The 19100-nt window shown below is 31.1% G+C and overlaps 2 protein-coding genes across 2 annotated transcripts; both read left to right on the top strand.

The window, feature by feature from the left end:
* Positions 1-3022: 3022 nt before the first annotated feature.
* On the top strand, positions 3023-6348 carry LOC132719078 (uncharacterized). Its single transcript, XM_060702822.1, has 2 exons — positions 3023-3827; positions 4061-6348. The coding sequence occupies exons 1-2, from the start codon at positions 3499-3501 to the stop codon at positions 5415-5417; spliced, it is 1686 nt and encodes a 561-aa protein (XP_060558805.1). The 5' UTR covers positions 3023-3498; the 3' UTR covers positions 5418-6348.
* Positions 6349-11068: 4720 nt separating this feature from the next.
* On the top strand, positions 11069-16414 carry LOC132719076 (uncharacterized). Its single transcript, XM_060702819.1, has 3 exons — positions 11069-11206; positions 13983-14320; positions 14532-16414. The coding sequence occupies exons 1-3, from the start codon at positions 11150-11152 to the stop codon at positions 15889-15891; spliced, it is 1755 nt and encodes a 584-aa protein (XP_060558802.1). The 5' UTR covers positions 11069-11149; the 3' UTR covers positions 15892-16414.
* The last annotated feature ends 2686 nt before the right edge of the window (positions 16415-19100 follow it).

Genomic DNA, 19100 nt, shown 5'->3' with positions numbered 1-19100 from the left:
TGAAAATGTATTATAACAAAAGACGCCCTGTCACTGGTTTTAAACATATCCGTCTTCTACATGACATTGCCCCCGCTCATACCTCCGCAATAGTTTCGGCGTTTTTGAAAAAAAGAAAACGTAACTGTTTTGCCTCACACACACACCCCCCGTATTCTCCAGACCTTGCCCCATATGATTTCTTTTTGTTTCCGAAATTGAATTTCTTCCTTGCTGGGAGGAAATACAAGTCCCGACAGGCACTTGGATCTGACATTCATCAGTACCTTATTACTGTGCCCAAATCAGCGTACCGTGACGCCTTCAAGAAGTGAATAAATCGGCCGAAACTTCGCATTTTCTAGCCACGGGGAGTGGCATGAAATGAACACTTTTGAGCTAACTTGAAATTTGAAGTCTGCAGATAGAAATAAGCAATACATTTCGAACATCCCTCGTATATTGATACTTCTCTCCGTTTGTTTCGTAAACATTCATTTGACCCATATATTTCTAAAGAGTGTACTTTTAATGTCACATGGCCAAGCATGACAAGATAAAAATGTTTAATGCTTCTTAAACGCTTCGTTTGATTGAACCTGTTGTTACAGGTCCCTATTTCAGGGTTATATGCAGAATTAGATATTTGATATGATTAAAAATTTGCAAATCATACAGCTGAATTTTGTTAATATAGCAATTTTCATAGGAATCTATTAACACAAACGTGTTTCCCATTTAAAAGCGGTGTGTGAATGCCAAATCAAATTTATAAAACGATGCGTGTGACAAAGGTTATAAACATTGCGTATCATAGAGGGCTATAAGTGAAGACATGTTTTTAATTAAAGGATGATTATACATATTTAATATTAGGTAAAACAATCATTTAATGATATTAATAGATTTTACAAAAATTGTCATATCCCATTTAAACACGAAGTCAATATGCCTCAATCCAATCGATATCATGGCCATAGGTTTTGTAGAATAAAATCTTTACTATGTTTTTGGAAAGGTAACCTTGAAGTAAAACAAACTTGCATAATTTCTCATTCAAATGTAGTTTTTACTAGAATTATAACGTTATTTTAGTAAGATAGGGTTTTTAATAAGTTAATAATAATGAAAAATTATTATGTATGTCATCATTATGTTATTATCAAAAATGTTGAATGTTGTTTTTTATTTTTTTAAAACCCTAATAGTACCCTTTGAAAATTTTTTAAAAGATTCAATTTCAAAAATCACTTTAAAAAAGAGATATAAATAATTTTAAAAATTTTAAAAATTTAAATGCCCTTTGGGTGGCATTTAAAATTTTACATATTTTTTTAAATTGTAATTTAAAAAACCAAATTTTGAAAAATTAAAAAAAATTCGTTTAACAAGGGGAATTCCCCTTTAAACCCAAAGCTGTTTACGTTGGGGCCTAGAAAAACAATTTGAAAACCCTAAAAACAACGTTTAACAACGGCCCATTAATTTTTAAAAACCGAAACAAGAAAAAAAACTTTTTTTGGGGCCCCAAGGGTAAAAGCTTTTAAATTTTTTAGTTCGATGCTGTTTTTTTTCCCAACGTTTGTTTTTAAGAAATTTAAGGGTTAAAGTTTATACACAAGGAAAATTAAATTTCTATTAAAATTGTGAATTAACGATTATTTTGCTTTTAAAGGAGAGAAAATCATGCATGAAAGGTATTTAAGTGTTCAAATTAAGAGAAATTTTACATAATATCTAAAAAAAAAATAACCGAATTAATTAACAAGGCAAGTAAAAAAGGACTGAAATGTTCACTGTATAAGTCTATTTCTGGCTTAAAAATTTCTTTGTGTTTTATCGATCACAGCTATATTGTTCTGAAAAGGAGGTCATGGATACACCTTACGTGTATTTTGTCTTGTTTTCGGTTTCAACTAAACAGTGTTGTAGAAAACAACGATAAACTCAATGCAATTTATAACTATTTCGGTGAACGGTTCACATATCACCTTTAAATATATGTAAAGTTCGATGGTACATTTGAGAATTTGAAGCGTAAAAGCAACATATTGAGTATTCAATTCGGCTATTTATACTTAAAATAAATGTCAATTTACAAATATTTTAAACTGATCCATATGTGATGTAATTCATACAGATCTCTCGGCTATCATGAAAAATATTGAGCATATTGATCATGAAGAGGAAAATGTACAAACGCTGACTGAATTTAAAAAGCTCATTGAAGCATGCTCGACATTAAATTAAGGCGTGAAAGATAAATATATAGCATTGTATAATCATTAGTTTAAGAACTTGCTATAAGTCACACAGTAGAAATACGTATGTTGAAGAATATTGTAAAATCAGTCATTAATAGCACATAACATGCCAAATATCACTTGAATCTTGACCCTATTTACTATTCTTAAAATCTTACATTTTTCACTAGTTTGATTTTCCTGAACTATTTTGGTTCATCTGGATGCATGTAGCTTTAAGAAAAGTGTGTCCGATATATCTGTGTCAGAACTGTACTGAACTTATCTATGTCGTAGTTGGCCAGAGGAAGAATAATGTGCAATAATAAAGCTTGTATAAATCATTTTACTTTCATTTATCACTGCAGAGTGTAAATTTTAGAAAAATATAGTTTCATATCTCATTGCCTAATGATAAAACAAATACAGTGTAGTTTGAATTAAGAATGAAATGTGTTATTCACAATGAATTCTTGTTTTATCAGTTGGGGGACTGACTTGCACTTTTTTCAGTTGTACATATTGTTTTTGAAAATATCAAAAGCATCTTAAAATTGTCATTTTGCTATCTTCTATATGATATATGGTCCGATGCGTTACACAAATATATGTTTTTGCTAGTAATGAAACACCTCGCCTCTTTCTTATATTCAGATGCAATTTACTGCCCTTCATGTAAACAAATAAGACAAATATGAAAAGCCATTCTTATTTATTGAAATATTTATTAAAGTGACTTTATGATTTAAAATTAAATCAGCTTCACTGAGATAAAAAGCGTAAAAAGCATAAAATTTGAAATTGTAACATAAATCAGATAAAACACTTAAAATGAAAAGGGAATTAAAGGAAGATAAATAAATATTCTCAAATTTAAATTAGATATCGATGTTTTGTGCGATTCTAAGCCGATTTGAGCGATAAGCATTGCAACATATTTCATTGTTTGGGCATTTTGCATAACCGAATTGAGTATTCAGGAAAAAAGAGGTGAGAGAATGATCTGAAATATTGGTCCAGATCCTTTTAAAATGATACACAAATCTCTGGAAAATTTTCCAATCCTTTCATGTCATAAAACAATTATAGTTGAGCCCCGTTAAATGTAAAGATGTGAAAAATACTATATGTATGCTATATTTTAGAAGGTTGGTTTACAAAATGTCAGTTCATAACTGAAGTACTTAAAAACACGTAAAACCGGCATAATGATTTCCAGGAGAGTCAATAAGATACACACATATGTTGTCTTATCTATTTTATACAGGACTGTAAAATGGCTGAAGGAGGTGGAACACAATTAATGAAAGATGGTTCTGATGCTGACTTGGATCTCACATGCACACCTTGTGGAGAAGACAATATAAGAGAAGAGGCTATCAAATATTGTCCTGAATGCCAGGAGTACCTTTGTATCAACTGTACTCAACATCATGGTCGACTAAAGGCTACAAAGGGACATGTGGTTGTGGATATGAATGCTGCCAAACAATGCTTAGTTGTTGCCAAGGCCAAATGTCACTACCATCCAGATCGTGACATTAAGATGTACTGCAAAACACATGACATGGTTTATTGTGTTATGTGCATTGATACAGAACATGGGTATAGTTAAATGTTATACACATGGTATTATTATATGCAAATTTATTTAACATAAGTAGTTGTTCAATTTGGTACATTATTTGTCATATGAATATATTTACGTGCTACAAATTCAATCAGTTTACCATAATTATGCATTGATTGCAACTTGCATGTTTTATAGATATTAAGTGTATTCAAAATAACTACGGAACTAAATCATAAATCATATAATAGTTATTTTCTTATTCAAGATTGTGTGAGGGCGTAAACAAAATAGAAGCCGTGCCTAAATCGTATGTAAATCAGACAGAGATTCAACAATTGTTAGACGAAACAAAGAAGGCAAATGACGTCTTGAGTGCCACGGTAATTAAACAAAATGATAATATTACATGTATTGATAAGCAGAGGGAGATAATCCAAGAAAAACTGGATGGTACTGAAATGAAGTTGATAGAGCAAATCCGTCAAATAAAGATAAGGACAGAAGATTCTTTAAATGAGAAGCATGCTTCTTTGAAGAAAAAAATCAATTTGAGCATCAGCCGGTCTTCTTGCAAAATAAAGGAGTTGAAAGTAAATGAAGAGCATCTGCGAACAATTTGCAACCTTGATGTAGAACAACAATTTGTTCAAATGAAATTAATGAGGAAAACTGCTACAGACGCTTTAAAGTTAGAAACAAGCATTGGGTCTGATGGTACAAAGCCCATTTCTTTCACAGGTGACGAACAGTTGGAAAGTTTGGTCTTGGCAGCAAATGCTTTAGATCAAGTGATGTCAGACGATAGTGCCAAGAAAGTTTGTGAACCAAAACACAACAGAATAAAGTCGAAGAGAAAAGTATATGTGAAAATGGAAAACGATGCATCAAAATGTAGCATAGCAGATATCTGCCAACTCACTGATGGGCAGATTCTTGTTGCTGACTTTGGCAATAAGAAAGTCAAACAACTGGATGTAAACTACAAAATAACAAACACATGTGACCTTGATGATTCCCCTACAGGTATATGCTGTATCAGTAAAGACGAAATAGCTGTGAAAATGGCTAACAATCAAATCCAGTTCATCTCAACTGGATCATCAAATCTTAATAAGACAAGAGTTATTTCAATAGAAGGTGGAGGTTACGGATTGATGTATTTTGACAAGAAAATGTGGGTTTCTAGAACACATGGCATTAATATATACAATATAAAAGGAAAACGTACAAAAAGGATAGGTGAAAATAATTCACCCCAGACGAAATTTAAATCAATCTTTATTCAACATATGGCCGGTTCGGGTGACACGGTTATTGTGACAGATTTTTGTGATGGTGCTGTGTGTTTGAATAAGGATGGTACAGTTTTGAAAGAACTTCGGGATCAAAAGCTGCGTATAACTCGAGGTGTTTGTGTAGCTGATGATGGCACCGTCTTTTTGTGTGGTTATGCTTCCGATAATATTGTGATGTTCAGTAAAGAGGGAAAATGTCTTGGAGAGTTGATTGCATCAGATCCTGGTTTGAAATGCCCTGTTAATATGTTGTTTGACAACGTTAACAACAACATTGTTGTAATATGTGATAACAATAACAATATCTTTGTCATAGAACTGGAATAATAGTATGTTTCAGTATAATCAACCTCGTATACTCATTCTATATTAAGATATTCATTTACTTGTGAAAACCATTGATTACAAAATATTATACTTTATATCATACCATTAATTATAAATATATAATGGCAAAATACATGTATAACTTGCAAACTAACATACATGTATAACTTGCAAACTAATAGATCAATTTTACATTTACAATGTATTCAATTCAAAATTTCATGTTTGTACCCTTATACAGCTGAATTAACGTGATGCATTTTGTTACAGTCCATTCAAAGTTAAAGAGATTTCATGATCAAAATTTAAAAATAAGAGAGCTACCAGCAGTAGAGTAATTAAAAGCCTGCGACACTAGTCAAATTACATTGATGTTGACCTGTAAATGCTATTCAGTTATGGTTTTTAAAGACTTGGGGTTAAAATTATAAGTAAAGAGAAAAGTTATGTAGAATTTTTAACATAATACTTTTTGCTTGGTTTAAGAAACAAAGGTAGATGAATATTCACAAAAAAAAAACATTGAAAGTGTGTATGCACATGTATATTTTTGATTACATCCAAGATAAGTCATGTAAATCATAAATGTATACATACCATAGTTATATATTATAAAACCGGAATAAATTTTCTTTTTATATAGTGATCACCTGTAATGCTATTTTATTATAAAAATGTTATAAAAACTTCAAATTTCCTACCACACCCCATTCCCACGCCTTTCCTAATCCCCGCCCTACAGCGAGCAAAAGCAATGATGGCCTATATATCTCTCCGTAGCTACTACCAGTATGATCTCTGATGATAATGTTCATGGAAATGCACGATTAACTCCATCAAAAATAAGAGCTGTCACAGAAGACAGCGAAGCTCAACTAGTTAAATACTGGCTGCAGTAAGGAAGAAAAAACTATGAAAGAAAAATCATTTCTGATATAATCAAATGTTTTTTATTTTGCACAACATAATATGCATATAATCTTGTCAATAAATGTTTAACAGACATTTGTTTTAATGGAAAAGACAGCACTTTGAAATATAAAGTAAATCCCTTTAAAAACAAAAATTATAACAGCGAAATGAATTTGAAGTTTTTAAAGTAAAATCATAAGTTCAAAGAGGAAATGACTCTTGAAAAAGATGCTATAGTTAGGAACTTTGTCATGCATGATGTGAGTAATGAAAAAGAAAAATTATTTATCTTAAGTCTAGAGTAGATACCATTTGTAATAACAAAGATAATTCTATAAAAAAATCAACTTAAAATGATTTTAAGTTCCAAAATTAAATGGAAATAATTCTGGGAATACAGGAGCTTCAGTTTAATAACTCTATATGACAAGAAGTTATAGTAAAAAATATATATTTGTTAACATAAATTCCAAATTCAAGGGGAATGATTCTGGAAATAGTCAAGTTTAAAGTTATGAACCTTGTCAAACAACATGTATGTAATGGAAAAAAAATATATATTGGAAGTTTGAAGTAGATACAATGTACCTTAAAAGTAAAGAAGGAAATTCAAAGTTCAAAGGGAGATAATTAAAAAAATATTGATTCAAGAGTTATGAACCTTATCACATAAGATGTGGTTTATGATAAGGAACATATATTCGAAGTTGATACCTTAAGAAATGAAAAAAGTTATAGTGAAAAATATTTTACTGCACCAAAACTTTAATCTGGACGCGAACGCCGACGTTGGGGGCGAGTAGGACAGCTCTTGATATACTTCGTAAAGTCGACTTAATGAGCAATGTCATAAGCCTCGTAATTAACTAGTGACCTAAAATACCATCTAAGTGCAGAGCTTAGCAATGGGGGTTTCATGAACAAAGTAGGAAATTTAGTCGGAATGACCTATACTACGGCAACTTCAAATGCCATGTAATACATAAGTAATGTTCTAAGAAGACTATCACAGATGTTTGTAAATATTTTGAAAAGAATTGATGGAGAATTGATAGAGACTACTTGTGGAAAAAAGGAAACAATAGCTTTGCTGTCATTACCTTTGATCGAACAAAATTGTGGCGACTCATTCAAGCCTATAATACTAAATATTGGCCATTCGTTAAAATCACATTTTTAAAAGTCAAGTAACAAGGTCATAATATACATCAAATATATATACAGAATGCAATGTGTTAATTCCCCTGTCTGTGAAAACAAATGTCACCGGGTGATGGGTCATATTGAAATACATTCCAATTTTAAAACAGAACAAGTATTGCGAGTTATAGGTGATCAGATTTGACAATCGTTGATACTTTGATCTTAGCAGAAAAATAACCCAAAGGCTGGGCAATATACGACCGAATGTAAATTTGTTAATCTTTCAATCAGAGTAGCGACCCAATCAAGACATTTGTCTGAAAAATGTTTTAATCATCCTTATGATGTTATATGTCCGCTAAGGTGGAGGCATTTTCTACTCTTCTTCGAAGTGGGGCTAAAAACGCTGATTTGTCAAATTTTTGCAATTAAAAAAAATACTTCTCAGTCATTTAACCAGTTAATGTTTAATGTTGACAAACAAAACAGGCCTCATGTCCCAGTATTATTGGACTTACTTGTTATGATCAAGTTGATTGTTGTAAGCAAATTTCATTGGCTTACTTTGGCAAGTGGTACTCATTCTCATCACTTTCCATTTATAGGTCAACAAATGCAACAAAAAAAACGTTAAATTTCTAATGGTTTTAATAATTTTCAAAAAAATAACATGAAATGCAATGAGGAAACAATATAGTCAAGATGAAATCGCCATAAAATGAAAATGTCTGACTGTTGTCATCAAAAATAAAAATGCATCTTTAAATTTCTCCTCTTTCAATATGTTCTATAAATAAAAAATAAGTTATTGACTAACAATGTTTCTTGCCTTCAGAGTTTTGCAATATCAAATAACATCTTATATTGTACCCATCTCTTATTCATTGATCTCACCTTACCAGTTCACTCTGCCAAGGGAGGTAATCCCTGTGAGAAGTGTGACAGTGTATTTTCTTATAGTGTCCCTTTGTAATTGAAACTTACTACACATAATTCTAAACATTAGCGCAACACAGAACTTTATCAAATAAACTTTATTCATTTAGGTAATGATTTTCTTGCAATAAAGAGAGAAAATTTTATATAATTTTACAAAACTGTCACAAAGATTATTGAAAAACCAAGTGAAAAGTCATTTATTTCACACACAAAAAAACAACAGTTATTTGAAACACAAAACAACTGGTATTTTAAAAGCATTGTTGAAAGTACATGATGAATTCCTGATGAAAGATATTTTACATGACTTTTTGAAAGTTTTACAAGAAATATGAAACCATAAGAAAAATATTATAATTATTTTTAAGAAGCTTAGGAAAAAAGTTTTTAATGGAAAAGGGAGTACTTTTGCATAAAGAAATTGAAATAATTTTTTGAAATAAAACAATTTCAATGTTTGCTGGAAAAGGTTTTCAAATTGAAGAAAAAACTGTCTACAATAAATAATTTTATGAAGCTAATATTTTGCTTCTCACACACTTTACAAATTTGAAAAAAAGATGTTGATATATATTTTGGCACAATATGGAACCATAAATGAAAATTAAATTTCCAAGGCTATCATGTGTTAAAATGGTAGATTAAAATCAAATACACAATTATTGTTGATAGCGGAAAAGTTTTGAAAATGAAAATGAATCTAATGATACTCACTCAAGTGACATTATGACCAACCAAGGGTATAATATGTTGAGTGAAAAGGTGAAAGTCAAAATAAGTTAACATTTTGCTACAATGCTTCACACAAAGGATAGATATATGACTCATGTGGACCAAGGAAAATTATGTTAATATCCATTAGAATTTAGCAGTAACATTCAACTAATCAAAAGAGTGGTACAGTCTTTTTATATTTTAGGCAGATTATAATTTTACGCTAAATATTTTCTAGGATCAATTGTTATATATATGCTGGACTAGCTTTACAATAATAAGTGATTATTTGATAAAAGGTTATTTAAGGTTTTAATTTTGGTGGGTTCAATAACAAAATTGTAATAAATAAAAACCAATTCACCAGTACATGTATATAACATATAAAAAGTACTATAACACAGTAGATGATAACATAAATAGACAAACAAATTGAGCAATAACAAATGGGTAAACATTTCAACATGGCTGCATAGCAGAATTAGAGTTTAACATTAGTTTTCAGCACCTTTTAAATGTTATTCTTATTATAAACATATAATTATTATCCTTTCCTTATGAACAATTTTTTTATCTCCTTTCAAAATGTAATGTACTGCAGTAGATATTAATTCCATTATTATTCTTTTCTATGAACAAAAATTGTTTGTAAAAAATTATTTCTAACTCCTATCAAAATGTAATGTAGATATTATATCCCTATTTCACTAAATTGACTCTATTACTCTCACTACATTTCTATGTAGGGCCATGCTCTTTTTTCCCTACGCAAATTGCGCATGCGCGAGAAAATACTACTTTCGGTCAATTCTTAATAGCAACGGACCGCGTCGTAAAAAGGTTTATACGGAAAATATGCTTCACTGCAGTGAAAATACAGAAAATGAAAAAAAAAGCGTTTTATTTTATCAATATTTCTCAATATTGCGTTTGTAAAACTTTTAATTGGATAATCGTGACGTTTATATAGTTGCTGTCGCTTTATGAAGAAAATTTTTTCTCTAAAAAGATATGTCATTATTTCTAATGATAATAATTGATAAAGTGTACTTCATTTTATTTCACTTCGTTATTTGTAAAAAATATAAAAAAAAGAAGAAGATAGAAATAAACGAAAAGATAAAAATTGAACGAAACAAATGCAAATGCATCAAGAATGTCTAAATAGGTCGGGCATCTCTGACTGAAAACAATGCTGGCGTGACAACAGTAATCCAACAGGTAGCGACCAAGCATGACAAACGCTTCTTAAACGCTTCGGTCGATTTCATGGCTATGCAGAATTAGATATTTGATATGATTAAGAATTTGCAACTTATACAGCTTTGTTGATATAGCAATGATCATTGAAAAAGTCTGTTTTTTTTCTATCAATAACCAAATAAAAGTTAAAAACGATGCGTGTGTCCTACACAAGACAATCATTGGCAGGACAAAAACATAGTTTCGAGAGTGGATCAAAGGTTGCGTATCACAGACAACTATCATTAATTAGTGACGACATAAAAGGATGATTACATATCCAATATCTGTTTAAACAATCATTTAATGATATAAATAGATATTACAAAAATTGTCATATCCCATTTAAACACGATGCAAGTATGCCTAAGTCAAATCATGATCATAGATGTAAAGAATGAATTCTTGACTGTGTTTTGGAAAGGTAACCTAGCTTGAGGTAAAACAAAACTTGCATACTTTCTCATTCAAATGTAGTATTTACTAATCTATCGTTATTATAGTAACCTATGGTTGGACGGTTAAATGAGTATTTTATCAATTTTATATATTATTATCAAAAATGTTTGCATGTTGGTTTTTTACGTTTAAACATTATTTAAGATACAGATAATCAAATAATAAAAGACGGTATGATGGTTAAATATTTAAATGATTACGCTTAAATACATGTACATATGTTTATTTGTAACGATACACTTCAAACAAACTTTTGCAAAACTTATACTATCTAGAATTAATGCGACCTTAACTAGCTGTTTACGTCGCTTGATAAACATGTGATGTTAACCGCCATAACTATCAAACCGAAACAAGAATTTAACTTCTTTCAGGACAAGGTAAAACTTTCTAGTTTAATGTTGTTGTTTTTTAATGTTTGTGTTGAAAATTAGGTATATCGATACACAATTTATTTTATTCTTTTGACTGAATTCTACTTTTTATAAATCTCTTTCAGGCTTAAAAATTTCTTTATCGATTTTGTTTTCAAAATGAGGTCATGGACTGATGGATATATCTTAAGTTTATTTTATCTTGTTTCGGTTTCAACTTAACAGTGTTAAAGTAGTGTAGAAGGTGTGGGGTTTTGTCCACTCTATAAAATTCAGGTGTGGGGTTTTATTCAATCTATTAACTTATGAGGTGTGGAGTTTTGACATAAGGGGTTTTGTCCTACATTCGCCTATTGATTATGATGAGGAAAATATACAAAGACTTACATATTCATAATCAAAGGGCTGCAAGCTCTGTCTTTGTAATCTAAATCGTACTATATATGTGTTAGAGGCACCAGAGTTTGATACATACGGAATTTTGCATAACTAGAGTTGCATCAAAAAATCATTTATGTTCATTTTCTATGACAGCCACACTTTATCCTTGCATATCATGGCTTCTTCTTTAACACTTAAAAAAGAATTTGAAAAAAAGATGCCTCGACTGGGATTTAAACTCCGGACCTCTCACACACAAAACGAGCGCGTTACCCCTGTATCACGGAGAAGTTATACAAACAATGCCTGAATAAAATCAAGTCATTCTAAATTTAGAACTTCCATTGCATTTCGGTTTTGTAATCCTTATTTATTTCGAGGTATTTTGTTCAGGATAAACCTGTTTAAAATTGAAGTAAATATTTTAGCGAAAATCTTCTCGCCCAAACAGTCCGATATGTAGAACCTTTATATTCCACTCGGCAGTCAGATTTATTTGTGTAGTATTCGGTAATCGACATCGCTAAAAATAGTATTTTTATTGATTTAAACCATATTCATCCGTGTAATTTGTGATTGTGCATTTATTGACAATTCTATAAGCCAACTCTTCTTTTAAACTTTGAATGAGTTGTAATTTGTTGGATACTTGTAACAAAATAAGAATATTTCTTTCTTTTAAATCGCTAGATTTAAGCTGTTTTGAGAACTATTTGTTGTTAGGTTTGTCGTCAGAGATTGAATGTCCGCTTTGTATTTACTGCTCTTCGATCAGAAAATACAAAAAGCTAAATTAAACAATTTCGCCATTAACGGCATGAAAAAAATGCAAAATTGCTATAGTGAAGTACATTAATCAATTTTTGATTCGTGTCTTGTATGAATCATTCTACTCATTGCCTAATGATAAAAAATACAGTGTAGTTTGACTTTGGTTGTCAAGGATGTAAGATATGTTATCATTTTCATTTTGCTAAATTACATCTTAAGAATTAAATGCGTTATTTACAATACATTTTTGTTGTATATGTTGAGGTATTGTGTGCTTGCTGTAATGTCAACATAAATGATTCCATCCATTTATTTGTAAACTTTGTTAAAACTTACATGTTCTCTGGGTGAGATTATATGAAATTAATTGTATATCGGGGCTATCAATTACAGATAAAAGTTGCTTAGTCCCTTGTTGCATAGTTCCGGCCGATTGGCCGAGGGAAAAAACGTTATAAATCGTAAGGTGTTATCTTGTAAATAAAGGCGCATGCTTGAGTTACATATCATGTTTTAGGAAGTAAATTCTAGGATAAATGTGTTGTATTCTGTTATATGTCAAATAAGTATATATAATATTAGCATTAGACATAATAGGCACTCAATAAATCTTTTTAAAATACTATCAAATGTATTCTTTTAAAATCAGGAGTTACTGTAATTATCTCCCACATTCAATAATTGTGGTTTGAAAAGTTACACTCTTTACCATAATATTTAACAAAAAGTTTTTTTAAACAACTTTTCAAGACAAAAATGTTCGTATTTTAAGGTTATCGAGTACTTTCGAAATAATTGGATTGTCATACGTTGGCGTTTATTCCATAAGTGACATTAACGGGAGACATAAACATGGTAGAGTCAGTTAATAATTTCTTTGTAATTTTTGTGTAAAGAAAGGCATGTAGACATTCTAGACGTCATAGACACAAATATATGATTTTGACAGTAATGAAACGCCTCGCCTTTTTTATATTCAGGGATATCAACTTTTAATCATTGATAATCATTCTGATGCAATTAACTGTCCTCATTGTTAACAAACAAGACACATGAGAAACCATACTCTTTCCATTGATCTTATTCATTGAAATATTTATTAAAGTGACTTTTTAATTCAAAAATAAATGAGCTCCACTGAGATCAAAAGCGTTAAAAACATAAAATTTGAAATTGTAACACAAATCAAATGAAACACTTAAAATGGAAAAGAAATTAAAGGAAGATAAATGAATATGCTCAAATTTAAATTAGATATCGATTTTTTTGTTGTGCGATTCTAGGCCGATTTGAGCGATAAGCATGCAACACGTTTCATTTTGGGCCATTTTGCATAGCCAAATTGAGTATTCTGGCAAAAAAAGAGGTGAGAGAATGATCTGAAATATTGGTCCTGATCCTGATCAAACGATACACAAATCTCTGGAAAATATTTAAGTCCTTTCATGTCATAACAAAATTATAGTTGAGCCCTGTTAAATGTAAAGATGTTAAAAATACTATTCGCATGCTTTATTTTAGAAGGTTGGTTAATAAAATATCAGTCATAATTTAAGTAGTAAAAATATGTTATAACTGACATTTTGCTTTCCAGAATTCACACACATGTGGTTATATTTATTTCATACAGGACTGTAAAATGGCTGAAGGAGGTGAAAAACAGTTATTAAAAGATGGTTCTGATGCTGACTTTGATCTCACATGCACACCTTGTGGAGAAGACAATATAAGAGAAGAGGCTATCAAATATTGTCCTGACTGCCAGGAGTACCTTTGTATCACTTGTAGTCAGCATCATGGTCGGCTAAAGGCTACAAAGAGACATGTGCTTGTTGATAAGAATGCAGCCAAACAATGCTTAGTTGTTGCCAAGGCCAAATGCCATTACCACCAAGATCGTGACATTGAAATGTACTGCAAAACACATGACATGGTTTATTGTGTTATGTGCATTGCTACAGAACATAGGTATAGACATTTGGTATTATTATATGCAAATTTAGAAGTAGTTTAAGTTGATACATTTTTGTCAAATTAATATAGTAATGTTCTACAACTTCAATCAGATTGGCATTCTTATGCATTAATTGCAACTTGCATATTGTATAGATATTAAGTGTATTTGAAATAACTACAAAACTAAATTATAAATCATTTTATAATTATTTTCTTATTAAAGATTATGTGAGGGCGTTAACAAAATAGAGGCCGTGTCTAAATCGTGTGTAAATCAGACAGAGATTCAACAATTGTTATACGAAACAAAGAAGGCAAAAGACGTCTTGAGTGTCACGGTAAACAAACAAAATGGTAACCTTACATCCATTGATAAGCAGAGGAAGGTAATCCAAGACAAACTGGATAGTACTGAAATGAAGTTAGTAGAGCATATCCGTCAAATAAAGATAAGGACAGAAGATTCTTTAAATGAGAAGCATGCCTCCTTGAAGGAAAAACTTAATTTGAGCATCGGCCAAACTTCTTGCAAAATAAAGGATTTAGAAGAAAATGAAAAGCAGCTGCAAACGGTAACCAACCTTGATATACAGCAACAATTTGTTCACATGAAATTGATGAGGAAAGCTGCTACAGACGCCTTAAATTTACAAACAAGTATTGCATCTGATGGTACATTTTCCTTATATTACACAAGTGATACAAATTTGGATAGTTTGGTCATGGCTGCAAATGTTTTAGGTCAGGTGATATCAGACGATGGTGGCAAGAAAGTTTCTGAACCAAAACGCTACAGAATAAAGTCGAAGAGAGAAATCAATGTGAAAATGGACAACGATGCATCGCGATGTAGAATAATGGATATATGCCAACTCCCTGACAAGCATATCCTTGTTGCTGACAGTGGAAATAATAAAATAAAAGAACTAAACGTAGACTACCTTATAATAAATGTTTGTGACATTGAAGCTTCACCTAGAGGTATATGTTTCATCAGTAAAAATGAAATAGCTGTAAAGATGGCTAACAGCAAAGTCCAGTTTATATCAACTAAATTGTCAAATCTTACCAAGACAAGAATTATTTCAGTAGCAGATGGAGGTCTTTACGGAATGATATGTGTTGATGACGGCATATGGCTTTCCATAGCAGATAGAATTTATATATACAATACAGCAGGGACACTCGCAAAAAAGATAAATAATAATGATATATTCAAAAATAACGTTAAAATTACTTGTGTTCAACATATGGCTGTTTCTGGTGACATGGTGATTGTTACAAATGCCTCTGATGGTGCTGTTTGTTTGAACAAGGATGGTACAGTTTTGAGAGAACTTCAGGATGGAAAGTTGGTTAAAACTCGAGGTGTTTGTGTAGCTGATGATGGCACTGTCTTCTTGTGTGGTTATACTTCCGATAATATTGTGATGTTCAATAAAGATGGAAAATGTCTTGGAGAGTTGATTGCAGCAGATCCTGGTTTGAAGAGTCCTATTAATATGCTCTTTGACAAAGTAAACAACAACATTATTGTAACATGTGACTTCAATGACAATATTTATATCATCGAACTAGAATAATGATATGTTTCAATCTCGTATACACCTTCAATTGGAATGAATTCGTTTACTTGTGAAAACTCTTGATACAAACCATTGATTATAGATATACAATGACATTATACATTTATGTTAACTTGCAAATTAATATATCAATTTTACATTTACAGTTTATGCCATCCAAACTTTTTATGTTTTGTACCCTTATCCGGCTGAATTTGTGGGATGCATTTTGTTACAGTCCATTCAAAATTTAAGGTATATCAAGATCAAAATACAAAAAAAATTGAGCTGCCAGCAGTAGAGTAGTAAAACATTTGCTAAATGGTCAAAGTGTATGGATGTTGACAAGTGAAAGCTATCCAGGTATGGTTTTAAAAGACTGGGGTTAAAATAATAAGTACTGGAGTAAGAGAAGAGTTATGTGTAGAATTGTTCCCATGTTATTTTGCTTGGTTTTAGTAAAAATACGTTCATGTTAAATTATGGATGTTTACATACCATAGTTATTTATTTCAAAGTTGAATAAATTTCTGTAGAATTTTAGTAAGTTTTGGTCATAGTGATCATTTTAACGGTATTTTATCAGCATATTATGATGTTATAAAAACAACAAATTTCCTGACAAACCATATCCCCACGCCTTTCCCAAACAAGAGGGCCATGATGACCCTAAAGTCGCTCACCTGTATATAGGCCCCCGTTGCGGGGCCAATTTGACCCCAGGGCTCTTATTTGAACGAACTTGGTAGACATCCATTAGAACATGTTTCATGCTGATTATCTTAGCTCTAGCTCTTTGACACTAGGGACAAAATTTGAACAACTTTGGTAGAAGACCCATAGATAATACCATATACCAAAAATCAAAGCTCTGGCCCATGTACTTTCAGACAAGAAGATTTTTTAATTTTGTGTTTTTTGAAATCCTTTTCTGGTCCTATGACCTACATATGCAACAGACCGGAACCATTTGAACAACTTTGAAAGGGGACCACCCAAGGATCATTTCTGTAAAGTTTGGTTGATGTGCAGTCATTGGTTTCAGAGGAGATGTTGTTAATGTTCAAAAGTTGACGACGCACGACGGACACAGGGCCATCACAATCGCTCACCCTGAGCATTGCTGAGGTGAGCTAAAACAATGATGGCCTATTTATCTCTCTCCTAGGTAAGAATGTAGCTACTACCAGTATGATCTCTGATGATGATGTTCAGAGAAATCCCATGATAAAATTGAGAAATACCTTCAACCTCGTAATTAACTGGTGACCTAAAATATCATGCAAGTGCAGTGCACCATGTAAGGTACGTAAACGAGTACACGTATATCAAATATCTAAGTTGTCCATCGGTTGCCCTTCAATACTGGGGATTTCATGAACATAGTAGGAAAAATATTGTCTGAATGACCTGAATGACTCCAGCAACTTCAAATGGCACGAAATAGTAAATGGTCTATCAAAACTATCGAAGATATTTGTGAATATTTTGAATAGAAATGATGAAGACTACTTGTGGAAAAGGAAAAAAATAGTTTTGCTAAAAGGAAACAATAGCTTTGCTGTCATTGCCTTTGATCAAACACAATTGTGGCGACTTTTTCAAGCCTATAATAATTAATATTGGCCAATCGTTAATTAAAAGTGGCCAATTTGACGTGTCAAGTTTTGTAGTCACCAACAAGGTCATTTTATACATCAATACCTATATAGAATGCATAGTGTTGAGTAAACAAATATCAACAGGTGAGGGGTCATTTTGAAATGCATTCCAATTTTAAAACAGAACAAGTATTTCAAGTTAAAAGTGATGAGATTTGACAATCATTGATCTTAGCAGAAAAAACCCAAAGGCTGGGCAATATACGACCGAATGTAAATTTGTTAATCTTTCAATTATAGTAGCGACCCAATCAAGAAATTTGTCTGAAAAATGTTTTAATCATCCTTATGACATTATATGTCCTCTAAGGTGGAAGCATTTTCTACTTTTCTTCGAAATGGAGCTAAAAATGTTGATTTGTCTACTCTTTTTGCGATTTTTAAAAAGTACATCTGAATTGTTTTAACCAGTTTGTTAATGTTGATAAACTAAATTGGCTTCATTTCCCAGTATTATTGGACTTACTTGTTAAGTGCAAGCTGATTGTTGTAAGCAAATTGCATTGGCTTATTGTGGCAAGTAGTACTCATCCTCATCACTATACATTTAAAGGTCAACAAATGAAACAAAAACACCAACTTTAAATTTCTAATTGTTTTAATAATTTTCTAAAAAATAACATGAAATTCAATGAGGAAACAATATAGTCAAGATGAAATCACTATAAAATGTAAATGTCTGACAGTTTTCATCAAAAATAAAAATGCATCTTTAAATTTCACCTCTTTCAATATTAGGAATGTCCGCTATAAAACAAAATAATAATTTGGTTTCAAGTATAAACTATTATCTGGCTGTATAAAGATATATAATAGTTTGTTAACAGTTATGGGCTAACAACGTTTCTTGCCTTCAGAACAGAAATTTAATTTTTGCAATATCCAATTACATCTTATATTGTACCAATCTCTTATGCAGTGATCTGCCCTTTAACAGTACAATCTGTCAAGGGAGGTAATCACTGTGAGAAGTTTGACATTGTACTTTCTTATAGTGTCCCTTTGTAATACCAAACACAATTCTACACATTAGCGCAACACAAAATAACTGGTATAAATGCATTTTTTTTAAAAATATGAAAATGATGAATTGCTGATTAAAGATATTTTACATGTCTTTTTGAAACTTTTACAATGATTCTGAAAACATAGAAAAAAAATATTATTTATAAGAAGCTTAGGAAAAAAGTTACAATGGAAAAAGGGTGTACTTCTGCTTAAATATTAAACCTTAAAAAAATTCAAATATTGTTTTAAAACAAAATAATTCCAATGCTTGCTGGAAAATGTTTTAAAATTTAATAAAAAAAACTGTATACAATGTACTATTAATAATTTTATGAAGCTTATGTTTTGCTTCTCACACATTCAAATGTTTCAACTTTACAGATTTGAAAAAAAAATGTTGATATATATCTCGGCACAATAAGGAACCATATATGAAAATTAAATGTGCAAGGCTATCATTTACTAAAATGGTAGATTAAAGTCAAATACACAATTATTGTTGATAGCGGACCAGTTTTGAAAATGGAAATGAAATTCTAATTAAAGTCATACTTAAAG

This window comes from Ruditapes philippinarum, unplaced genomic scaffold, assembly GCF_026571515.1.
Source record: "Ruditapes philippinarum isolate M1 unplaced genomic scaffold, ASM2657151v2 ctg5214_1_1_1_1, whole genome shotgun sequence".
Classification (NCBI taxonomy): Eukaryota; Metazoa; Mollusca; class Bivalvia; order Venerida; family Veneridae; genus Ruditapes; species Ruditapes philippinarum.
Note: the sequence above shows the minus strand (reverse complement) of the source record. Positions and strands in the feature narration are given on the sequence as shown.